Genomic DNA, 24,014 nt, shown 5'->3' on the forward strand with positions numbered 1-24,014 from the left:
TGTTTTATATTATATACATGAACCCGACCATCTCCAATGTGATGTTGAAAAACAAACGGGGAAATAAAACACAAAGAAAATACGACCAATAACCCAAAAATGGCAATTGTAACAGAATGAAATTATATATAAATCATATAATATAATTATAATATGTATAAAAACCATGTGCGGTCGAAGAGTGACGACGAGTGACGAGTCCTTACCAAACAGTGATTGGCTAGGCTTGGTCACGTGTTAATTATTCACGACGGCCTTCACTACCGGTGTAAGAAAACCCCGCTTCCGGTCGCATGTAGGAACCTTCCCTGACCCAGAAGAACCAGCGGCTCCTCGGGACTTGGGCCCTCTTTAAAACGCGCAGGGGCCCTCATTCACACCCGGTGAGTAGCAGGGTTTAACCCCCCAGAGACACGACCTCATTCCGGGTACATTTCTGTTGTGTACATGACGTCTCTGTGGTCGCAGGATGACATCCGGGACGGTTGTGTGTTCGGATGGGGTTAGTTTGCGGTCCCTCCGTCCCTGAGGAGACAGACCTTACGTCATGTGTGGACTGTGGGATGCTCACCTGCTCCAGGTGTGGTGGTGACGTTTGTAACTCTGGTAGACGGCTGGTCTGAGGTCACGTTGTTGTTATCGCATCAGGTATTCAACGACAGTGTGACTTAGAGTTAGTTAGAGTGATTATCTCTTCCATTCGGTTTATACCAAATGTATTGACCATGCTTGCATTTAGCAACAAGTCTAAAGCTACAGGTTTGACCTTTGCTCTGAGACGCACTCATAACAACGCCCTCACGATCCACCAGGTGACAACCACTGCTTTATATAAGGTGTGTGTGTGTGTGTGTGTGTGTGTGTGTGTGTGTGTGTGTGTGTGTGTGTGTGTGTGTGTGTGTGTGTGTGTGTGTGTGTGTGTGTGTGTGTGTGTGTGTGTGTGTGTGTGTGTGTGTGCGCGCGTGTCCCAGGATACGACAGCAGAACATGAGGACCATTTGGGCCAGAGCAGGTGTTTTAGGTTCCGTGTCGGTGGCGTTCGGGTCGATGTGGTGGTCGCAGCAGAAGACTGAAGTCGACCCCATGGCGTCCAGCTGTCCCGCGGTCCACACACACTCTACCTCTCCCTACGAGCTGAAGCTGGTGCAGGTTCTGTTCCGGCATGGGGCCAGAACGCCCCTCAAGTCCATTCCTGACATACTGGAGGTGAGTTTTCTATAACAACCGTTTACTAAAGAAGTTCCGGTACCATTCTTTCCTTCCCGATACCGATTCCTGTTCTTGAGTATCGGCCAATACCGAGTTTATAGACTTGCGTCTATAAACTCGCATACTCGCCGATACCCGATACTAATATCGGTATCGGAAGAACTCTACTGCTAATGCTCCCCACAACAAAACAACAGGATGCTTTACCGACCGGTCCGTCCCGCCCCCCCCCCCCAGGCCCAGTGGGTGCCGTCCCTCCTCCACCCCCCAGCCCACACCAAGATGAACTACGTGGTGACGGACCTGGAGGGCGGGCCGCAGCCCCCCATGCCCGTGGAGGACAGCTACAGGAAGACCACCCTGGCTGTGAGTCGGGCCGTCGGGGGTTCTGTGGTTCCTTCTGTCTTATAGCAGACGGGCTAACGCTGCGTAGAGGAATACTTGGCCTACTTCACAGCATCCTGTCTAGCGCTGATAGCAAGGCGTTAGCTCGGAGTTAGCACTGCCAGGTGGGTTTTGGGGCTAGCCTTCAGGCCTTGGTTGGAGTGAATCTGTATCGTGTTATCAATCTCAGACTCCGCCGTCACAAAGGAACGAAAGAGAAGATAAAGGAGACGTGAAGGAATGACATTCACCCAGCAGTATCTCTCCTCGTCCAATCACAGCGCAGTGCAAAAAAATAAATGTAACAAACAATACTCAGTAACTACTTCATTTGGTTGGGCTCTTACACAACAACCTAGCCAGGCTCAGGCAAGGTAAAAATGTCCCTAAATAAATATTAAAATCTTTGATATACTGAGAGGGAATTTGATATTAGCTGTGTTGGCGTAGGCTAGCTCCAGCTTTCCGATCTCGACGGGATACAGTATAGTGACTGCGATGTGTTGGTATTAGTTTAATCTAACTGCATTAAATGCTTTTATAAAGCGCTTTTCTAACGAGTAGTCACTCAGAGCGCTGTACAACACTGCCTCACATTCACCCATTCATGCACACATTCACCAACCGACGGCGGAGTCGGCCCCGCAGGGCGACAGCCAGCTGGTCTGGAGCAGTCAGGATGGGCGTCTCGCTCAGGGACACCTCCACACTTGGCTAGGAGGAGCCGGGGATCGAACTAGCAACCCTCCGGTTACCAGCCAACCCGCTCTACCTCCTGAGCCACACGCCGGCCTCAGTCTTGTCGTCTGCCTGAGAGGAAGAACTCTGACGCTCATAACCCCGACCATCTCAGCATGGCTCCGCCCTCGTTCCTCTTATACAGAGTGAGGTACTGACCCCTGACCTGTGAGTCACTGGAGAGCTGGCTCCTGATTGGACCGTTCTGAGGTGTTGTCCGTGTGTCCCTGGGAGCTGGCTCCTGATTGGACCGTTCTGAGGTGTTGTCCGTGTGTCCCTGGGAGCTGGCTCCTGATTGGCCCGTTCTGAGGTGTTGGTATGTGAGTCCCTGGGAGCTGGCTCCTGATTGGCCCGTTCTGAGGCGTGGTCCTGTGTGTCCCTGGGAGCTGGCTCCTGATTGGCCCGTTCTGAGGCGTGGTCCTGTGTGTCCCTGGGGGCTGGCTCCTGATTGGCCCGTTCTGAGGCGTGGTCCTGTGTGTCCCTGGAGGGCTGGCTCCTGATTGGCCCGTTCTGAGGTGTGGTCGCATGTGTCCCTGGGAGCTGGCTCCTGATTGGCCCGTTCTGAGGAGTGGTCCTGTGTCCCTGGAGGGATGGCTCCTGATTGGCCCGTTCTGAGGCGTGGTCCTGTGTGTCCCTGGCGGGCGGGCTCCTGATTGGCCCGTTCTGAGGCGTGGTCCTGCGTGTCCCTGGGAGCTGGCTCCTGATTGGCCCCTTGCGTGTGTCTCCAGGGGGGGACCTTCCCTGGGCAGCTGACCACGCTGGGCATGCAGCAGCTGTACGAGCTGGGGGAGAGGCTGAGGAAGAGATACGTGGAGGAAGACCCCTTCCTCAGCCCTGTCTTCAGCTCCACCGAGGTCTAGTGAGTACTACTCCACTATCACTAGTGTTACTATAACAGTACTACTTGCAGTAAGTATCACTAATATTCCATTACTATTACTAGTAATAAGTACCACTACTATTCCAGTACTATTACTGGTAGTAAGTAAGTTCCAATACTATCTACAAGTAATAGTACTGGAATAGTAGTTAATACTAGTAAGTACTGTTAAAGTACCACTACTATAACAATCATATTCCTAGTAGTTAGTCCCACTACTATAACAGTACTATTACTATGAACCAGTTAGTGATCATTCCAACCGACTGGTGTGCAGTACAGAGCGTGTTTCTTGCTACGACCCCGGCTTCATTAACTCCTCTGGTTTCTGTCCCCATGATGCCCACATGGCTGTTCCTCCATCGTGGTGACCGCTGCTTGTCTCCTCTGGTCCCTCCAGCGTGCGTTCCACCAACATCGTGAGGACCATCGAGTCCGCCAAGTGCCTGGTGGCGGGCCTCTTCAAGCAGCAGCAGACAGGTGTGTAGCCCCCGGGCGCTGTAGACCCTGTCTCTGTAGCCCTGTCTCTGTAGCCCTGTCTCTGTAGACCCTGTCTCTGTAGACCCTGTCTCTGTAGACCCTGTCTCTGTAGCCCTGTCTCTGTAGACCCTGTCTCTGTAGCCCTGTCTCTGTAGACCCTGTCTCTGTAGCCCTGTCTCTGTAGACCCTGTCTCTGCCTGGGGGGGGCGCTGTAGCCCTGTCTCTGTGGACCCTGTCTCTGTAGCCCTGTCTCTGTGGACCCTCTCTCTGCCTGGGGGGGGCGCTGTAGACCCTCTCTCTAACGGCTCACTGCGCTGTCCTCTCTGTCCTCCCGCCCTGAAGGCGCGGTGCCCATACTGACGACGGAGGCTCTGTCTGAAAGCCTGTACCCCAACTACAACGGCTGCAAACTCCTCAAGATGATCGCAGGGTAAGACAGGCCCCCAGCCTCCTATACACCTCCCAGACACACAGGCTGGGGTGGGGATGATTACAGGAACGATGACCGAAGATCCGTCTGGTAGAATCCCTTTGCGTGTTTCAGACACCGCTGGGCAGAGTCAGCGACGGTCCCCGACATCGTCGACGACCTGAAGCGCGTCCACAAAGCCCTCGGCATCTCGTCCAATCAGCGCGTCGACTTCATCCTCATCAGAGACGACATGGTGGCCCGAGAGGTGACTAGGGGGCGCCGTGAACCGGCGCTGGTGCATTGTGGGTCCCAGGGCGGTGTAACTGAGCGGTCCTCTGGTGTCTCGGTGTACAGGCCCACGGGCTGCCCTGCCCGGCCGTGCTGCGGGCCTGGAGCTCCACGGTGGAGCGGCGGGCCGTGGACATGATCTACCACATCTACGAGCCCAGCAAGAGGGAGAACCTGCAGCTGTGCGTGGGGCCCCTGCTGCACATGCTGATGGGCAACATCGAGGAGAAGCTCCTGGGAACGGCGGCGGAGCCCGACAGGTGAGGTGGTGTCCGACAGGTGAGGCGGGCCCCGGGGTCCACACACAGAGGGCCCCCGGGTCCCCACACACACACAGGGGCTTGTCACACTGCCCCAGTCCCCCCACTGCCAGGCTGATACTGTGCCCCCCTCTGTGACCCAGGAAGCTGTTCCTGTACTCGGCCCACGACACCACCCTGATCCCCTGTCTGATGGCCATGGGGATCTTCGACATGCGCTGGCCGCCGTACGCCGCCGACATCACCCTGGAGCTGCACCAGCACCGGCAGACCAAGGAGGCCTTCGTCAAGGTGTCCTACATCGGCCAGGTAAGGGGCTGTGTCCTACATCGGCCAGGTGAGGGGGAGGGGTGTCCTACATCAGCCAGGTGAGGGGGAGGTGTGACCTACATCGGCCAGGTGAGGGGGAGGGGTGTCCTACATCGGCCAGGTGAGGAAGAGGGGTGTCCTACATCAGCCAGGTGAGGGGGTGTGTCCTACATCGGCCAGGTGAGGGGGAGGTGTGTCCCACATCAGCCAGGTGAGGGGGAGGGGTGTCCTACATCGGCCAGGTGAGGGGGAGGTGTGACCTACATCGGCCAGGTGAGGGGGAGGGGTGTCCTACATCGGCCAGGTGAGGAAGAGGGGTGTCCTACATCAGCCAGGTGAGGGGGTGTGTCCTACATCAGCCAGGTGAGGGGGTGTGTCCTACATCGGCCAGGTGAGGGGGAGGTGTGTCCCACATCAGCCAGGTGAGGGGGAGGGGTGTCCTACATCGGCCAGTTCTTCAGAGACCGCCCCCTCCCCTCTCAGTCAGCAGGCAGAAGACATTCACAATTCAAAAAACTCCATAAGAGTTCAACTCTGGCCGGCTTTGACCTGTGTGACGCCACCTAGCGTAGCTCAGCTGGCTTTGGGTCGATCGTGAGAGATGTTTGCAGGAAACAGGCCAGCATTTTGTATCTTTTAAATATATCAGCTTTAGCATGTGATTGTTTTACTATTGATCAGCGTGGAGTCCTGATATTCCCAGGCTGTTGTGAGCTAGTTGCTAGCACCCCGTCGTGGGGACTCTAAGCGGCGCCGTGTGGTTTGTGTACAGGACCAGCTGATCCCGGGCTGCAGCGGCGTGTACTGCCCCGTCCAGGAGTTCAAACAGGCCCTGGCCGCCTGCTCCCTGTCCGCTGACCTCTACCAGTCCCGATGCAGCAACACCGAGGGCGTGGCCGCGCCCTGAGCCCCGCCCCCTGTCCGTTAGTCCAAGGAGGCGGAGTCTGTGAAGGTCCTCGTTAAGGTCAACCAGCAGACGTCCTTCAGGCAGCGAGGCGTTGCATCTTAACGACCAAAACGACCTTCAGACGTTGGTTACGATTTATCGCACAATGCTAGCGGGGGAAACCTGATGATGTTGGATTGTATTTATTTTCCTATTCCCGATTCCCAAGTTATCCCAGACAGAACATGAATGAATAAATGAGAACTTTTATCAACGATTAGAATACAAAATCACAGGTCAGTTCTTCTGGACTATCCAGTTGTGTTTTCCGCTGTGATGCTAACCTTTATCACACTCAAACGAAGAACACCCGACTACATTTTTATTTGGCTGACGCCGAGTGCTTTCACGGCCGAGCGGTCCTCAGTGTCTGCCCTATGCAAGCCTTTTATCATCACGCTGAACGATGCCCGCTGATACTTGAAGATGCATGCACCGCTCAATACACTGGGCATCTATTTTTTCACCTCTAAGTTATTTCAAATACATTTTGGTTTTGCTTTGTGGATTAATAATGAATAAAGAACTGGTTGAACTCATCTTCATGACAGGAAACCAATCATTGACATGAAGCACCACGAGACACCCTCACTGACCAGAGCCTGGACACACGGGACAACATGTATATACCAAAACAATATCTTTTATTTGTAGTCCATCACCACAGCCCTGGGAGGCTATTCTGCACCAAAGCCAAGGAGAAACACATGACAAGCTTATACAACAGAAGGAAGTCCACTGGATGGAAAGCATTAAGAGTTGTACATTTCCGTGTGTCTACTCCGGACATGGGGGCCAGCCTTCCTGGCGTTAACCGGCTCTAACTAGCTCTACTTCTAGAATATCAACCAATCCCATCGTCCCATCCTGATAACCTCCTTAATGTGGGGATTATTGCTGTGGGAATGATTTCTTAAAATTGTTATACCCAGATTTCAACAAGAGCATCGTAAACAAAAAAATCAAAAAAATAAAACTGAACATAGGAACACAACAGAAAGCAGAACACAGAGCACGTATCGGTACGAACGGGATCCACGCTGAGCGCTGGGTCGTGCTGGAGCCCGGACTGACGGACTTTGGAGATGATCAAAGTGCGGCCAGGCGGGCGCCGCGGCTCCACGACGGAGGAGGAACACTCCTGCAGGGCCGTGGTTGTGCTTATTTTTTTAATAATACTATTATCTTAATGAGGTCATCGTTTGGTTTGTTATACACTGGAGTTACAAAGGAAATTAAAATAGACTAAAATTCAAAAAGCCCACCAATGGTAAACGGTACAGTATCTTTAGAGGGGTGGGGGGGGGGGGCAGGCCTCCACCAATGAAAGGAGGGTAGGAGGTCAGAGGTCACCGATAGAATGCCTATACACACAGACACATACGTACCACACAAACACAGTCTCTGGCGCGCACACACCCACACACTCACAGGAATATACTGTACAGAAACAGTCCGAACTATGGAGGGAGAGACGAGATGGAGTTCCACTGAATCTTCACGAAGCACAAGTCGTCTTTACTCCGTTCTCCGGTGACCGCTTTCAGGACTTTTTTTTTATTTGTAAAAGTAGACATATACTGTGGCGTCTCCACGGCGACGTGTAGTTAGGCGGATCCTCTTTGACGGCGCTTTCATAAGTCCCATAATCAAAAAACACCAGAAAGTTCTTTTTTTTTTTGCGAAATCGATGCACAACAATCCATACATTCTGAAGTTCATGAGCCCAAAACGAAGTCCTTGTGGCCAAAAGTACTCCACAGCGCCCCCCGCCCTGTGGCCCCTGGAGCCGGGGCCCCCAGGACGCGCCGGGACCTGCTCCTCCAGGGTCTAGAGTCCCTCACCCCCCCCCCCCCCCCCACGACCGCTCCCCCTCCTCCATGCTTGTGGAACGTCCCGGGACGTCCTCGGAGCGCGGTCAGAACATGCCGGGCCCCGGGCTGAAGCCCATGTCCATGTCCATGCCCCGGGGCCTCATCTGGCCCATCATCATCGTCTGCTGCGGGGGCCCGCCCATCCCCTGCAGCGACATCATCATGTTGGGCGAGCCCCCGGGCCCCGGGTGAGCCATCTGCCTCCCCTGCATCATCCCGCCGGGCCCCCCGGGGGACATCATGCCCCCGGGGCCCCCCGGCGACATCATCCGGTGCTGGGGGCCCATCATGCCCTGACCCATGAACCCCGGGGGCCGCATGGGGTTGTGGCCCCCCGGGTTCCCCATGGCCATGTCTTGGGGGCCCATCCCCCCGCCGGGGCCCGGCATGCCGCCCATCCCCTGCATGGGCATGCCCATCCTGGGGGGCCCCTCGCCCATCATGCCCTGCATGGGGAAGCCGGAGGGGTGTGGCTGCTTGCCCCCCGGGTCGCCCCCCCCCCGGGGGAAGTAGGACAGAGTCTGGCTGGGCTTCTCCGACGGGATGATCCGGGACAGGTCGAACTCCGGGATCCCCGAGGCCCCCGGCCGCATCACCTCGTGGAGGTCCGCGTCGCTGAAGCCCCCCTGCATCCCGCCGAACTCGGGGCCCCCGGACGGGTTGGGCTTGCACATGCCGCCGCCGTCGCCCCCGTGGGACATGTTGCCCATGCGGCCCCCCATGGGGCCGCCCTCGCCCTGGAAGCCCATGGGGTGGCCGGGGAAGCCCTGGGGCCCGGGGCCGTTGTGGGGGGAGAAGGGCCCCTGCTGGGAGGGGGACTGGGTCAGCGGGTAGCCCTGGCCCCGGTGGGGGTACCCCATGCGGCCCTGCGCCATCATCTGTCCGGGGCCCATGCCGGGGTCCTGGCCGTGGGACACCATCATGCCGTGGGGCATCATGTTGGGGCCCGCGTTGGGGGAGGGCATCTGGGGGGCCATCCCGTGGGACAGGGGCTGGGAGCCCATAGGGGTCATGCCCAGCGGGCTGAGGGCCGGCATGGGCCCCGAGTTGTTGGGGCCCATCATGCGAGGGTTGCCCTGGTGATGGTTCATCCCCATCCCTACGGCAACGGGAGGAGGAAGAGGAAGGATCGTTAGTGGGTTGGAAGTGATGCTCAACGTACTAAAGGATCGTTAAACGTTTCTGCACGAGGCCGGTTATCCAGACATCACTGACTTATCCTACAACATAATTTATACATTTAGCAGACGCTTTTAATCCAAAGCAACATACAATAAGTCCATTCGTGGAGAGAAACAACAATATATCGCTGTCCTTACAGGGAGGATGTTCACAGAACCAAGTGCCAAGCCCTAACCATCATTAGTCAACCCATTCCCCGTATACAACACAGATAGCTAGGATAAGATGCTACAGCAAGCAAGAAGAGGGATATAGATCTATATCTATCTATCTATCTATCTATCTAGATCCAGGTGTTTCGCGATCAATCCCCTGTAGATCTAGATCTATATAAATATCTAGAGGTATATATCTAGACCTATCTATACAATGACGTTATCTCTACTACGTGTCAACATTTTTAACCCTAACCATAACTTGAGATCTGTCCATTATCAGGACTCTGGATCATTGATCCCAGATTGGGGATTAATCTGACTGTGAGGCTGAGGCCCCGGTCTGGCCCCTGGTCTGGCCCCCGGTCTGTTCCCCTGGTCGAGGCCCCTGGTCGAGGCCCCTGGTGTAGACCCCCGGTCTGGTCTGGCCCCTGGTCTGGCCCCGGGCTGGCCCCTGGTCTGGCCCCTCATCTGGGCCCCCGGTCCTCACCGTTGTTGTTCATGGAGGGCAGGTTGGGCGAGCGCGCGGGCGGCGAGTCGTCGTCGGAGCTGGCCACCGTCTTGATGGCGTCGTGGTACAGCGGCGTGGAGCTCGGCATGGCGAACTTGGACATGCGGGACATCATGATGGACAGCGGGTTCTGGGACAGCGTGGGCTCGGGGGGGATGGTGTAGGGGCTGCCCGAGGGCACGTTGCCCGGGTGGGACATGGGGCCCGAGGGGGCCCCTGATGAGGGGGGGGCGGAGGGGGGCCCGTTGCCACCTGGAGAGGAACACAAAAAGATAAACAGAGTTGGGTTAAGTTAAGTTAGGTTTAGTCAAGTTAAGTATGAAGGAAGGTAGGATCTATGTCTCCGTAGTCTCCGGACGCCGTCCTGCCTCGCGCTCAACCGGCTCTAACTAGTTCTAGCTCTACAATACCGGGCTCAGACACCACGCCCCTCGACCAATCCTGTCCCAACCTGATACCCACCGACCTGTGGGGCGTATCGCCATGGGAACTAATATTACATTTGCGAACCCGACGAGAGCATCATAACCAAAAATGTAATTAAAAAAAAAAATCAACATAACTGCAACAGGAAGCAGAACAGATCAACAGATTACAGATCAATCATAGCTCGCTCAGCTGTCAGTTCCTGTGTGTGACCACAGGGGGGCGCCACTGGACTGCGGTGATCAGCCCCTTCCACGAGAACGCGGTGTGTTTGATGAACGATGCATCAAATTGCTATGAAGAGAACCATTGTAATCCTAGATTCCGGAAACGAGACCTTATAAGGCTTTGCTTTAATTAGCATGTCGTGGTAAAAGCGGCTGGCCTGGTGTGAATTCGCTCCGTGCATTGATCCTGGATTCAGTGTCAAACTGCAGACTTCTTCTAACCGAGGTTAGCGTAAACTGAGTGAACGTCAAGACACCTAGCCGTGCTGTATCTAATGACCTGCTCACACCAGGTACTTCTAATGTTAGTTTACACATTCATATGATTATTGTGTTTTGCCTAAATTGTGTTGCTGGATTGAATGCATTGTAGGCAAGAATGATAGTTCAGTATCAAAAGAAGAAAAAGGCACCAATTAGTAGAATAAGTTGACCGCTGAGACGCAGATACACGTCAGTCCAGAAAGTAGATCCGGAGACGGATTCAGAGCCCTATCACTACCACTGAGCATTGATTCGTTCACAAGCAGGGGAGGGGTCTACCTACTGAAGGGGACCGGACAACAGGAAGGGGAGGGGCCTACCTACTGAAGGGAACCGGACAACAGGAAGGGGAGGGGCCTACCTACTGAAGGGTACCGGTCAACAGGAAGGGGAGGGGCCTACCTACTGAAGGGTACCGGACAACAGGAAGGGGAGGGGCCTACCTACTGAAGGGAACCGGACAACAGGAAGGGGAGGGGCCTACCTACTGAAGGGTACCGGACAACAGGAAGGGGAGGGGCCTACCTACTGAAGGGTACCGGACAACAGGATGGGGAGGGTCCTACGTACTGAAGGGTACCGGACTACAGGAAGGGGAGGGGCCTACGTACTGAAGGGTACCGGACAACAGGAAGGGGAGGGGCCTACCTTGCTCCATGTTGCCCATCATGTTGGGCGAGGTGATGTTGAGGGGGGGCTTGCCCCCCTGCGGCGGGACCCCCGGACTCTGCATGGGGGGCTTGGGAGACGAGGCCCACCCCGGGGAGGGGTTGGGGAGAGACGGGGACCTCATGTGCACCGGGGAGGCCCCGGCGGAGCCCATCATGGAGTGGGGGGACTTCATGGGCCCCGAGCTCTGGGGGCCGCCCGTGGGCGGGGCGTTGGGCCCCGGGGGGCCGGACAGCATGCCGGCCAGCTGGGACGCCGTCTGGGGGGACTTGAGGTTCCCGGAGGGGGAGCCCATCATGGGGGACTGGACCTGCCGCAGGGGGGGGGACTTGAGGGGGTTGATGCTGGGGGAGTTGCCCCCCCCCGCCTGGACGTTGAGGTCAGCCGGCTTGCGGCCCCTCTGGCCGGGCCCGGGCCCCCCCCCCGGGGGGAGGTGGTTCAGCCGCCCGTTGCCGCTGGCGGGGCCCCCGGGCCGGTGCTCGGGGCCGAAGGGACCCTGCTCCCCGTGGGGGCCCCTCATGCCCCCGGGGCCCCCCGGGAAGGGCCGCCCCGGGCCCATGGGGAAGTCTCCCGGCTGGCCCTGGTCCGGGAACGGAGGCCCCTGCATGGGCCGGCCCTGGGGGCCCATGTTCTCCATGGGGGGCCCCCCGCCCGCCCTCATCCTCATCATCTCGTCGGGGCTCATGTTCATGGGCGGCTCCCCGCGCAGTTTGGACGGGTGCATGTGGGGCCCCGGGCCCCCGCCCATGCCGAACTCGGGCCCCATCTCGCGGCCCCCCATGCCCTGCAGCCGGGCGGAGGGGCTCATGGGCCCGTCCCCCGGCATGCGGGGGAACATGCCCATGGCCCCGGGCTCCATGCCCCCTCGCTGGTGACCCATCATGCGCTGCATGTCCATCATCATGCCGGGCGGGAGGCCCTTGTCCCCGGGGCCCCCCCCGCCGGGGCCCATCCCCTGGTGGAACATGGCCTCCTGCACCGCCTGGGGGTTGGGGAAGCGCTCGCCCCGTCCCCCGGGGCCCCCGAACATCCCTCCGGGGCCCCCGGGGAAGCCCCTGGGGTCCCCCATCCTGGGGTCCCCCATGCGGGGGGGCATGTCGTCGGGCCAGCCCATGCCGGGCCGCGGGGGCCCGTCCATGTCCGGGTTCATCATGCCCTGGAAGCCCGGCATGCGCTGCATGTGCTGGGGCATGCCGCGGGGCCCGGGGCCCATGCGCTCCTGGTAGTGCTCCGGGGGCCCCCCGGGGCCCCCCCACATCTCCCCGGGGCCCATCTGGTAGGGCGGCGGGGGCCCGCGCATCATGGCCCGGGGGCCGTGGGGGTGCATCATCATGTCGGGCGGCAGCGGGCGGTGCTGCATCTCCTGCTTCCTCTTCTTCTCCTCGTAGAACTCCTGCTGCAGCTTCAGCCAGGCCACCTGCTCCGGGGTCATCTGGTCCCCGTCCCCGCAGCCGCCCGGGCCCCCCATGTGGGGGCCCATGTCGTCCTGCGGGAAGGGCGGCATCTCCCGGGGGCCGTGCGGCGGTCCGAAGGGCGGGCCCTGGGGCCGGGGCCCGCCAGGGGGCCCCAGGCTCTGGGACTGGGCCATCATGGCCTGCAGCGGGCCCTGCTCCGGCCGGCGGGGCCCGCCGTCGGGGCCGCCCTCGTGGGGGCCCCCGTGGCACTGCGGGGGCCCGGGCGGCGGGGCGTCGCGGTCGTCGGGGAACAGCATGCGCTGGATGTCGCGCAGCGTCTGCAGCGAGCGCTGCCGGTGCTCCAGCTGCTCCTGGGACAGCCCGTCCGTGTTGGCCTCCATGTTCAGCAGCTCCTGGGCCAGCTGCTGCTGCTGCTGCTGCTGCTGGGGGGTCAGGCCCGCGCTGCCCTGGCCCCCCGCCGCCGGCCCCCCGTCGCCCTGCTGGGGGCCGCCGTGGCCCCCGCCGCCCTCCGGCTGGCCCCCGGGGGGCTGGTCGCCGGGGGCCGAGGGGTGACCGGGGCTGTTGCCGGGGAGGTGCTTAGGCTCCATGCCCCCCGAGGAGGAGCCCTCCTGGGGCTGGACCCCGGACTGGGCCCCCTGGTTGGAGGTCTGGGGCGGGCCGGAGTCCGTCATGCCGGGCTTGGGTCCGGGCTGGTGGGGGGGGTCCTGGTGGGACTGGGGCTGCCCCGGGGGCTTGGACTCATTCCGGAGGGCGTTGTTCTGTCGGAGCGAGGGGAGTGCGTTAGTATCGATGCTCCCAGACCGAGTTCTCCTACAGCATCAAGCCTGTTACCCAGTCCCTCCAGAAAAACGCGATTATGCGATCGCATAAATCAACGCATAATCAGCCAAAGTCTGAATATGCAGGAGCCGCATTTTTTCAAATATGCCGCACTTTCACCTGCATGATTTCATAATCCCCGCATTTTCGTTGCAATAAAGTCACAAATATCTTAGCAGAAAGTTTAAAATGTTGCGTTTACGTCACACAAGAGCAGCCATTTCCCCCTGTTGCCATGGGAACGATATGAAGTGACGTAATTACGCGACGTGAACGTCATCGAATAGCTGCATTTTTTTCCCGCAATTTCATCGCATAAAATTGCATAAATATGCTGCATAATTCATTTAATTTTTTAAGAAAACGTGCCGCATAATCAAGGATTGTTGGCCGCAACAATCACAAAAAAACGCCGCATTTTTCTGGAGGGACTGGTTAACTACTGATAGCTCTTAGTGCTCATTGAAGGGTTCTCTTAGGATGACGCAATGGCGGTGGACTGACTGTCGACTGTCGGCCATTTCCATTTATAATCTATAATTCTAATAATACATTTGTATTCTTGTAGTTAAGCGTCCATGAATCCGTGTTTTTCCGACTTCCCACCTCCGACCGTTAACGATCTCAGCCTAACACCGTAGTGTAGGGACGATCTCTGGGTACTAAATGAATCAACTGATCATATCGGATCGGAGCATAGACTTGCGTACTCGCCGATACCCGATTTAAGGCAGTAACGGAGGAAGTTCTGATTCTAGTTTCGGTATCGGAATAACTCTGGGTTTTCAATCATCATATACATTTCAGCGCGCGCGTGTGTGTGTGTGTGTGTGTGTGTGTGTGTGTGTGTGTGTGTGTGTGTGTGTGTGTGTGTGTGTGTGTGTGTGTGTGTGTGTGTGTGTGTGTGTGTGTGTGTGTGTGTGTGTGTGTGTGTGTGTGTGTGTGTGTGTGTGCGGTAATGTTTACCAGGAGGAGGTGGGCCTTCTCCTTGTTGTTGGAGATGTTCTTCATGTGGAAGCTGATGATGTTTTCTGTGTGACCGGTCAGAACCGCATCGGCCGCCCTGAGGAGGAGACGCAAGACGGTCAGATATCTGTCACAAGGCACAGTGTGTGTGTGTCTGTCTGTGTGTGTCTGTGTCTGTGTCTGTGTGTGTGTGTGTGTGAAGCAGTGAGGCAGAATGGGTTCTGATGAGTCCCTGAAGGGGGGGCCAAGGTCAGCAGAGTAAACAAACCCTGTCACACACCAGACGCACAGAGTCACCCAGCACTCTGATCTTTAATTGTAATCGCTCGCCGTGCGCTCGCGCTCTCTCAGACCCACAAACGGGCCAATGGGTGAGAGAGAAGCAGCAGCATGTACTGCCACATCGCCGCTCTACCTTGGGCGGCGTGTGGCTCAGGAGGTAGAGCGGGTCGGCTGGTAACCAGAGGGTCGCTAGTTCGATCCCCGGCTCCTCCTAGCTGAGTGTCGAGGTGTCCCTGAGCGAGACGCCCCACCCTGACTGCTCCTGACCAGCTGGCTGTCGCCCTGCGTGGCTGACTCCGCCGTCGGTGGGTGAATGTGTGCATGAATGGGTGAATGTGAGGCATTATTGTACAGCATTTTGAGTGGCCACTGGTTAGAAAAGCGCTGTAAAATTGCAGTCCATTCACTGAGCGTGAAGAACAACAAACAACAATGGACAGCGAAGACCCAGATTAACCAAGATAGGTCAGAGCTGGTCAGCCCTGAGCATTGGAAGTGTGTATACGAACAGAGGAATAGTCCTCGGAAAAGCCCAAATCCAGCTCTAAATAAACACAGGTGCAGGGCTGAGCTTCTCTGTCGGCCACTGGGGCCGTCGTTATGGGTCGGGTACGGTGAGATGGTGAAACAGGGATGTGGGGGTGAAGGGACGACCAGTCAGCCGTTCAAACCAACCCAACGCCGACAGATGCTTACTTGTTGGCCATCTCGGTGGTGAAGACGTAGACGACCTTTGACCCCGCCTTCTGGCCGCTGCTGGGCTCCGTCACGGAGACCTGACCCCCCAGTGCATTGTGGGAAGGTGTGGAGGCGCGGCTGAGCCCGGCGTTGGAGGTCGAGTGGGAGATGGCGTCCTGTGGCTTCACGTCGCCAGAGTTACAGTCTGCAGGGGGACAAGGAGAGGGCGGGGTTAGCATCGCACAGCTGGCTCTCCTAGCACGCCGGCTAGCACAGAGCAGCTAGCATCAGCCAGCTCTCCTAGCACGCCGGCTAGCACAGAGCAGCTAGCATCAGCCAGTTCTCCTAGCACGCCGGCTAGCATAGAGCAGATAGCATCAGCCAGTTATCCTAGCACGCCGGCTAGTATCAGCCAGTTATCCTAGCACGCCGGCTAGCACCAAGCAGCTAGCATCAGCCAGTTCTCCTAGCACGCCGGCTAGCATAGAGCAGCTAGCATCAGCCAGTTATCCTAGCACGCCAGCTAGCACAGAGCAGCTAGCATCAGCCAGTTCTCCTAGCACGCCGGCTAGCACAGAGCAACCAGCATGCATGCTCAGATACACGCTAGCATAAAATGAACGTACATATCAAACACACACTGGGAACACACCAGTGATGAAACCAGTCCGTTTGTTGACAGATCTCAAATCAGATCCTAATTCTGGACACTGATTATTCCATCATTAGATGACTTCTGTTGATCGGACTATATAAAATAACTGCTTTCAGTTTTCTTTGCTGCTCTTCTCATTCTGATGGGTATTTGTATTATCGTATCATGTATTTGTATTACATATTTATGTATTTGTATTGTGTATTGGTAATATCTTATGGATTGTTAGAGAACAAGATTGTTAGAAATGCCCTTATGCCCATAACCATAACCTTCTGAATAAGAGTGAAACGCTCTGCGTGTTTCGGACCAATCAGGACATCCCTTCCCTGATTGGCCGATCCCCCCAGCCGTCTGGAGCCCAGGGAGGAGCGGGCGGTGCTCTGGCTCATCAGAGTCCAGACCCTACCCCGCTGTGCCCTCCCTCTTCCCGACGCTCCGATCCCCACCGCGCTCCACAGGTCCTCCCAGCGGAGAGGAGGAGCGCTACTCACTGAAGAAGCCTTTGTCGTCCTCGTCGCTCTCCCCCCCGGAGCACCAGTCCGCCCCGCTGTACGGCTGCCGCCTCTCCGCCACGCACATACGCTTCACCCTGCTGCTGTCTGGGGGCCGGAGAGCAGGGAGACAGTCAGACAGTCAGGGAGGACAGTCAGACACAGCCAGGGAGTACAGTCAGACACAGTCAGACACAGCCAGGGAGACAGTCAGACAGTCAGGGAGACAGTCAGACACAGCCAGGGAGACAGTCAGACAGTACAGTCACACACAGCCAGGGAGACAGTCAGAGAGTACAGTCAGACAGTCAGGGAGTACAGTCAGACAGTCAGGGAGTACAGTCAGACACAGCCAGGGAGACGGTCAGACAGTCAGAGAGTACAGTCAGACAGTCAGGGAGTACAGTCAGACAGTCAGGGAGTACAGTCAGACAGTCAGGGAGTACAGTCAGACAGTCAGGGAGTACAGTCAGACACAGCCAGGGAGACAGTCAGACACAGAGTCAGAGAGTACAGTCAGACACAGCCAGGGAGTACAGTCAGACACAGCCAGGGAGTACAGTCAGACAGTCAGAGTACAGTCAGATAGTTGACAGTCAGACAGTCAGAGAGTACAGTCAGACAGTCAGACAGTCAGAGAGTACAGTCAGACACAGTCAGAGAGTACAGTCAGACAGTCAGGGAGTACAGTCAGACACAGTCAGAGAGCAGAGTCAGACACAGTCAGAGAGCAGAGAACGTATTCATCAACACCTCAGCCTCCTCATACAACGAGCCACTTGCAAAAACCCTTCCGCTAATTGACCCGACACACACGCACACACACACACGCACAAACGCACTGAGCAATTATTCGTCTGTCAATTAGCGAAACACATTTAAAAAAATCAAGGACAAATGTCAATAAAGTGACGTTGTGCTGACACTAATTATTGTTTAATTGGCTGGATAATGGAACCCAGGCCTCGGTGGTAGGTCTCTCCTGAGTGTAGCACACCAACGTTTGGCTAAGTCAGCATGGAACCTCGTTCTTTAGATTCTGCTCAATGGAAATGAACAATCTGAGGGGTGAACAGCTGCGTGGTTTATCATGATTTGTTTGTGTTGTTATTTAAATGTTGGCTTCACTTCTGCTACTCTGAGTGAAATCAAAGTTTAGTGGCTCCTTTCCATTTAAATGCATAAGAAATCTTAACAAAAGCTTTAATCAACATCATACTTCTGATGGAAACATGACAATAGTAATAATTTGATATTGGTTTTCAGTAGAACCCATTTCAGAGTTGCCATCTTTACATCGTAATATCGATATCATATCAAATATCATATCTGATCTATCTATGAACCCCCTCCGGTCACACACAGCAACTCAAACCAAGACAGCAGTCCCCCCCTAGAGGAGGTCTCCCCCCCTAGAGGAGGTCTCCCCAATAGAGGTCTCCCCCCCCTAGAGGAGGTCTCCCCAGTAGAGGTCTCCCCCCCCTAGAGGAGGTCTCCCCAGTAGAGGTCTCCCCCCCTAGAGGAGGTCTCCCCCCTATAGGAGGTCTCCCCACTATAGGAGGTCTCCCCCCTATAGGAGGTCTCCGGCCCCACCAGCTCCTCACTCACCCTTCTCCTCTCCGGTGGGCGTTCCCGTCTCCGGCAGCTCGTACGACTCCACCGACGTGCTTCTTTCCCGCTTCACCTTGACCTTGGAGCCGGGGCCGGAGGTCAGGCCCTGGCCGTTCTTCATCCCCATGCCCCCGGCCCCCTTGGCCCCCAGGGACTTTGGGTCCGAGGGGGAGGGCTGCGATTGGCCGCCCACACTTCCTGGCTTCCCCTGGTTGGGCGGTTTAGAGTCCATCTGGCCGGCAGTGGAGGGGGACATGACAGGGGGGGAGCGCACCATGGCCTCCGTCTTGGGTTTAGGGCTGGAGGGGGGACAGGGGGGACAGGGGGTTATCATCACACACAGTGGAACGGTCCGGCCCATTGCCATGTGTTATAGATAGATATAGATTCATGCGGGCAGTGAGATTCATTGATTTCCCAGTGGTTGTATCGTCAGGTGGACTGCAAATTTACTTTCAAGAAATGTTCAAGCCAGAAACTTAAACATTATCATAATGGGAACGGTAATGGTACAGTCCTACAGCGTTGTAGCGTGCTCACTGTCTTTTTTGACTTCTTGTTTGGATCTTTCATAATGAACAACTGGCAACAACTTGCCAACCACACAAAAAGATGAAACCCCAGGATTAACCAAATATCCAATCCCAACTTCTACAGCTACGCGACCGATACCGATCGGTCCTGAGCCGCTCGTCGTTCCATCGCATCGCGAGGAAGCCGGCGGAACCCGTTTCTGGAACAATCCACCTTCAATAACCAACGACGGCTCTGCTCGTGTCTGTTTGAGCGTCCCGCCCTGCTCCTCCACACCACAAGGGGTCAACACAGAGCAACACGCCGCCTCGGGCCAGGAGAGAAGCCCCCCGCAGCCTGCTGACGGCCTCAGGCCAGGAGAGAGCCCCCTGCAGCCTGACCAGGAGAGAGGCCCTGCAGCCTGACCAGGAGAGAGGCCCTGCAGCCTGACCAGGAGAGAGGCCCTGCAGCCTGACCAGGAGAGAGGCCCTGCAGCCTGACCAGGAGAGAGGCCCTGCAGCCTGACCAGGAGAGAGGCCCTGCAGCCTGACCAGGAGAGAGCCCCCTGCAGCCTGACCAGGAGAGAGGCCCTGCAGCCTGACCAGGAGAGAGGCCCTGCAGCCTGACCAGGAGAGAGGCCCTGCAGCCTGACCAGGAGAGAGGCCCTGCAGCCTGCTGAAGGCCCCGGACCAGGAGTTCTGCCTCCAATCCTACAAGCAAGTTCTCTCGTCCCTCGACATTCCCAGGACACGGGGAACCCCACGCCACTGAGGACCACCATCATCTCCGCCCTCGGTGACTGGAGTTCCAACTGTTGTGTGATAAAGTAGGACGACGACCAGGTCATGCAGACCTCAAACAACATCTCCCGTAGCTACAATAAGAACACAAAAAAGGAAACTCATGCACCAAAATGGAAAAAGACTCTCAGAGCTGAACAAGTGTCATCAGCAAAATATGAAATGTCTAAAAAACAAAACATGACAGTTTCATGTAATTTATTTAATGGACAAACTGAGAGAATGCCCAGTGTTCAGCTAGCGTGTTCCCCCTGAACAGGAGAGCTGGCCCACTAAGCATCCTCCTCTGATCTCTGAACTTTCCCCAGACTCCACGGGCGTGTTCAGCACCACTTGAACACAATGAGAGGGAGGGAGAGAGAGGGAGAGAGGGAGAGAGAGAGAGGGAGGGAGAGAAGGAAACTGGGCGAAGAGGACAGATAGGATGCGATGGCTGTGAAAGGATCGTTGTGGGATCCAGGAAGGTGAATTCTGCCCTAAATCTCAAAATGTAAAGCCCGGTTCACACGAATCCAACGTACCAGCGTGCACACACACACACACACACACACACACACACACACAGACACACACACCCAGCCCTGCGCTGGCAGAGCCAACAGCTGTTTCCAGAGGTTCCCGGCCGGTGAGTCAGCGGGCAGAAGAACCTCCAACCTCCACGTCCTCTGAGCCTCAGGCCCACAGAGAGAGCACCCGGCCGGAGGCCTTCTCAGATAGACCCTAGACCGGGACTAACCCTAGACCGGGACTAACCCTAGACCCCAGACTAACCCTAGACCGGGACTAACCCTAGACCGGGACTAACCCTAGACCCCAGACTAACCCTAGACTAACCCTAGACCCCAGACTAACCCTAGGCCGGGACTAACCCTAGACCGCAGACTAACCCTAGACCCCAGACTAACCCTAGGCCGGGACTAACCCTAGACCCCAGACTAACCCTAGACCCCAGACTAACCCTAGGCCGGGACTAACCCTAGACCCCAGACTAACCCTAGACCCCAGACTAACCCTAGGCCGGGACTAACCCTAGACCCCAGACTAACCCTAGACCGGGACTAACCCTAGACCCCAGACTAACCCAAGACCGGGGCCCCCCAGACTAGCCCCAGACCGGGGGGCCCCAGACTAACCCCAGACCGGGGGCCCCCCAGACTAACCCCAGACCGGGGGGCCCCCCAGCCTAACCCCAGACCGGGGGGCCCCCCAGCCTAACCCCAGACCGGGGGGCCCACCAGCCTAACCCCAGACCGGGGGGCCCCAGACTAACCCCAGGCTCCCCCTGAGCCAGGCTCCAGGCTCAACAGCCGATCAGAGAGCTCCAGCTGTGGCGCGGTGCCCACTGGAGCACGCAGCGTCGAGATAACGTTTCACTACCGGCGGAGCAAACCCACAGAGGCGCTGTGTGCTGCGTGTGCGTGCACGTGCGTGTGCGTGTTCCCATTGATGGGGAGGCCCATAGACTGATTTACTCCTGTTCATCATTCCTCCCGGTGAAACTCAAGCCAACAAGCATCTCAATACAGCACATCTCCAACACAATGCTCGTCTGTTTCCAACACATGCATCTGCAGAAACCCAACAACACACAGCAACACGTATCTATACCGCCAACACAACACGTATCTATACCGCCAACACAACACGTATCTATACCGCCAACACAACACGTATCTATACCGCCAACGCAACACGTATCTATACCGCCAACACAACACGTATCTATACCGCCAACACAACACGTATCTATACCGCCCACACAACACGTATCTATACCGCCAACACAACACGTATCTATACCGCCCACACAACACGTATCTATACCGCCCACACAACACGTATCTATACCGCCAACACAACACGTATCTATACCGCCAACACAACACGTATCTATACCGCCAACACAACACGTATCTATACCGCCAACACAACACGTATCTATACCGCCAACACAACACGTATCTATACCGCCAACGCAACACGTATCTATACCGCCCACACAACACGTATCTATACCGCCAACACAACACGCATCTATACCGCCAACGCAACACGTATCTATACCGCCAACTAGGGGTGTGACGAGATCTCGTGCCACGAGATCTCGCGAGATTAAACTCGACGATATTACCCGTCGCGTTAAAAATCTGTCTCGCGAGATTTCTGAGCTATCCAAACTTCTATTTGTGGCCTATAGGGGCAGTAATGCGGCTTTGATACGTCTAGCCTGCCAGAACCTTACGAAGGAGAAGGAAAACAAGAAGAGGAGGAGAAGGAGGGGAAGCAGGGGAAGCAGCCATAGGCAGCCAGAATGACGCGGAAAATACCCGTATTACCGTCGAAGATGCCCCCGCCACTTTTAAATTATTTGTTTGGCAGCATTTTGGGTACCCGGCGGAAATTATGAATGGCAGTAGAGTGACTGATAAGACACGGACAATACCTAGTTGTCAGTGACATACTTGGTCAGAATCTGTTTGCACTATTTGCACTCTGTATTGATGGAGTAGAACTTTGATTTGGTTTTGCACATAATATTGTTTGCACTTGAAAAAAAAGAGAATTATTTAATTTAATTTACTTCAACTTTTATAAATTTTAGTTTTAGTTTCAATTTCATGAATGTTAAGAGTTATAATAAAACATTTCAAAATGCATGTGCAACTCGGTTAAATAAAAGTCTGTTGGTCCAGTCATATATTTTGTCATTGTAGTTTTCTTAAAATCTCGTCTCGATCTCGTGAACCGAATATCGTGTCTCGTCTCGTCTCGTGAGCTGAGTGTATCGTCACACCCCTACCGCCAACACAACACGCATCTATACCGCCAACACAACACGTATCTATACCGCCAACACAACACGCATCTATACCGCCAACACAACACGTATCTATACCGCCAACACAACACGTATCTATACCGCCAACACAACACGTATCTATACCGCCAACACAACACGCATCTATACCGCCAACACGTATCTATACCGCCAACACGTATCTATACCGCCAACACAACACGTATCTATACCGCCAACACGTATCTACCGCTAATACATATCTATATCCAACACAACACATATCTGCCTGCAACACAACCAAACACACATCTGTTTGCAAGATAACACATTACCCACATGCTTGAACCGACCGACACCTGGCTACACCCAACACACACCTTCACCCAACCCACAAACACCTACCTTCACCCAGCACTCACACCAACCCCCCTCCACACAGTGGGGGTCAGCCTGTCTGTCCTTCAACCTGCCTGTCTGTCAGCCTGTCTGTCTGTCCTTCAGTCTGTCAGCCTGTCAGCACTTCAGCCTGCCTGTCTGTCTGTCAGTCTATCTGTCTGTCTGTCAGCCTGTCTGTCCTTCAGCCTGTCTGTCAGCCTGTCTGTCAGCCTGTCTGTCTGTCCTTCAGCCTGTCTGTCAGCCTGTCTGTCTGTCTGTCAGTCTGTCTGTCCTTCAGTCTGTCAGCCTGTCAGCACTTCAGCCTGCCTGACTGTCTGTCTGTCAGCCTGTCTGTCCTTCAGTCTATCTGTCTGTCTGTCAGCCTGTCTGTCTGTCTGTCAGCCTGTCTGTCCTTCAGCCTGCCTGTCTGTCTGTCTGTCCTTCAGTCTGTCAGTCAGCCTGTCAGCCTGTCAGCCTGTCTGTCTGTCAGTCAGCCTGTCTCACCTCTGCGTGTTGGCGGTGGGGGAGTTCTTCAGCCGGCTGGCGTGCATGGACGGCGCTCCGAGCACCACCGAGCAGGGGGGGGTGATCAGCTGGTGGGGGCTGCCGGCGTGCGACAGCGGCGCCTTGGCCCGCACGTTCCGGGGCCCGGCGCCGGGCCCCCCCGCCCCCGCCCGGGCCCCCCCGCCCGTCCTTGGCGTCCTCCCGCTCCTTCTTCCCCCGCTCCTTCTTGTTGAAGTGTGTCGCCGCCGCCCCGGCCGCCGCTGGCCGCTCCTCCTGCACCTCCAGCATCCTCTGGGGGGGGGGGGGGGCTCCTCTGGGGCCTCGCTGGGGGGGGACGTGTGCGTGTGTGAGTGTGCGTCGGGAGCGTTTGTGCGTTTAAAAAAGATTAGAAAAAAGATCTCCGACTGGGACAAAAAAAAGACGGAGATTCTTCCGGAGGTGCGGGGTCGGAGCGCTGGCTACGTTTCACAAGGGGGCTCTCGAAGCTGGAGCGCTCTGTGGAGAGAGAGACACACAGGGGGGGGTCCGTTAACACACACACAGTCTGGAGGAGCCCTGCTACCCCCTGTATACCCCTGCTACACACCCCCCCCCCTGGGGGGGGGGGGTGTGTGTGTGTGTGTGTGTGTGTGTGTGTGTGTGTGTGTGTGTGTGTGTGTGTGTGTGTGTGTGTGTGTGTGTGTGTGTGTGTGTGTGTGTGTGTGTGTGTGTGTGTGTGTGTGTGTTTTAGGAGCGCAGCCCAGCCAGTCAGATTATATTGTCATCCTGAAAATATTTAGGAGAGCCTCCAACACTCCAGCAGGGTAACTGGCTCCAGAGCTCCCGTTGGGAGGGGGGGGGAGGAAGGGGAGGGGAGGGAGGGGAGGGGAGGGGAGGGGAGGGGGAGGA

At 56.3% G+C, this 24,014-nt stretch overlaps 2 protein-coding genes across 3 annotated transcripts; one reads left to right on the forward strand and one right to left on the reverse strand.

Annotated features, from left to right (window-relative positions):
• Nucleotides 1-229: 229 nt before the first annotated feature.
• acp6 (acid phosphatase 6, lysophosphatidic) lies at nucleotides 230-6,445 on the forward strand. 2 transcript variants are annotated; one of them, XM_060039393.1, is made up of 11 exons: nucleotides 240-383; nucleotides 469-580; nucleotides 972-1,206; nucleotides 1,447-1,575; nucleotides 3,060-3,190; nucleotides 3,612-3,691; nucleotides 4,034-4,121; nucleotides 4,236-4,368; nucleotides 4,458-4,651; nucleotides 4,795-4,960; nucleotides 5,733-6,445. In XM_060039393.1, the coding sequence occupies exons 2-11, from the start codon at nucleotides 498-500 to the stop codon at nucleotides 5,865-5,867; spliced, it is 1,374 nt and encodes a 457-aa protein (XP_059895376.1). In that variant the 5' UTR covers nucleotides 240-383; nucleotides 469-497; the 3' UTR covers nucleotides 5,868-6,445. The 2 variants fall into 2 exon arrangements, with proteins under 2 accessions (XP_059895377.1, XP_059895376.1); XM_060039394.1 differs by lacking the exon at nucleotides 469-580 and having other exon boundaries at nucleotides 230-383.
• A 1,233-nt stretch (nucleotides 6,446-7,678) lies between these two features.
• Nucleotides 7,679-23,633, reverse strand: bcl9 (BCL9 transcription coactivator). The gene is given in 9 exon segments (XM_060039392.1): nucleotides 7,679-8,879; nucleotides 9,608-9,880; nucleotides 11,194-13,387; nucleotides 14,415-14,511; nucleotides 15,393-15,579; nucleotides 16,524-16,631; nucleotides 18,132-18,433; nucleotides 23,127-23,282; nucleotides 23,284-23,633. Coding segments are annotated over 9 exon segments (4,503 nt in total). The 5' UTR covers nucleotides 23,415-23,633; the 3' UTR covers nucleotides 7,679-7,824.
• Nucleotides 23,634-24,014: the final 381 nt, after the last annotated feature.

This window comes from Gadus macrocephalus, chromosome 20, assembly GCF_031168955.1.
Source record: "Gadus macrocephalus chromosome 20, ASM3116895v1".
NCBI classification, from domain to species: Eukaryota; Metazoa; Chordata; class Actinopteri; order Gadiformes; family Gadidae; genus Gadus; species Gadus macrocephalus.

Excerpts from the sequence above, each read along its gene's own strand:
- acp6 (XM_060039393.1), top strand. The coding sequence starts at position 498 with ATGGGGTTAGTTTGCGGTCCCTCCGTCCCTGAGGAGACAGACCTTACG. Across the intron at positions 581-971 it reads GGGATGCTCACCTGCTCCAG|GATACGACAGCAGAACATGA; the intron begins GTGTGGTGGTGA and ends CGCGTGTCCCAG. Across the intron at positions 1,576-3,059 it reads ACAGGAAGACCACCCTGGCT|GGGGGGACCTTCCCTGGGCA; the intron begins GTGAGTCGGGCC and ends GTGTGTCTCCAG.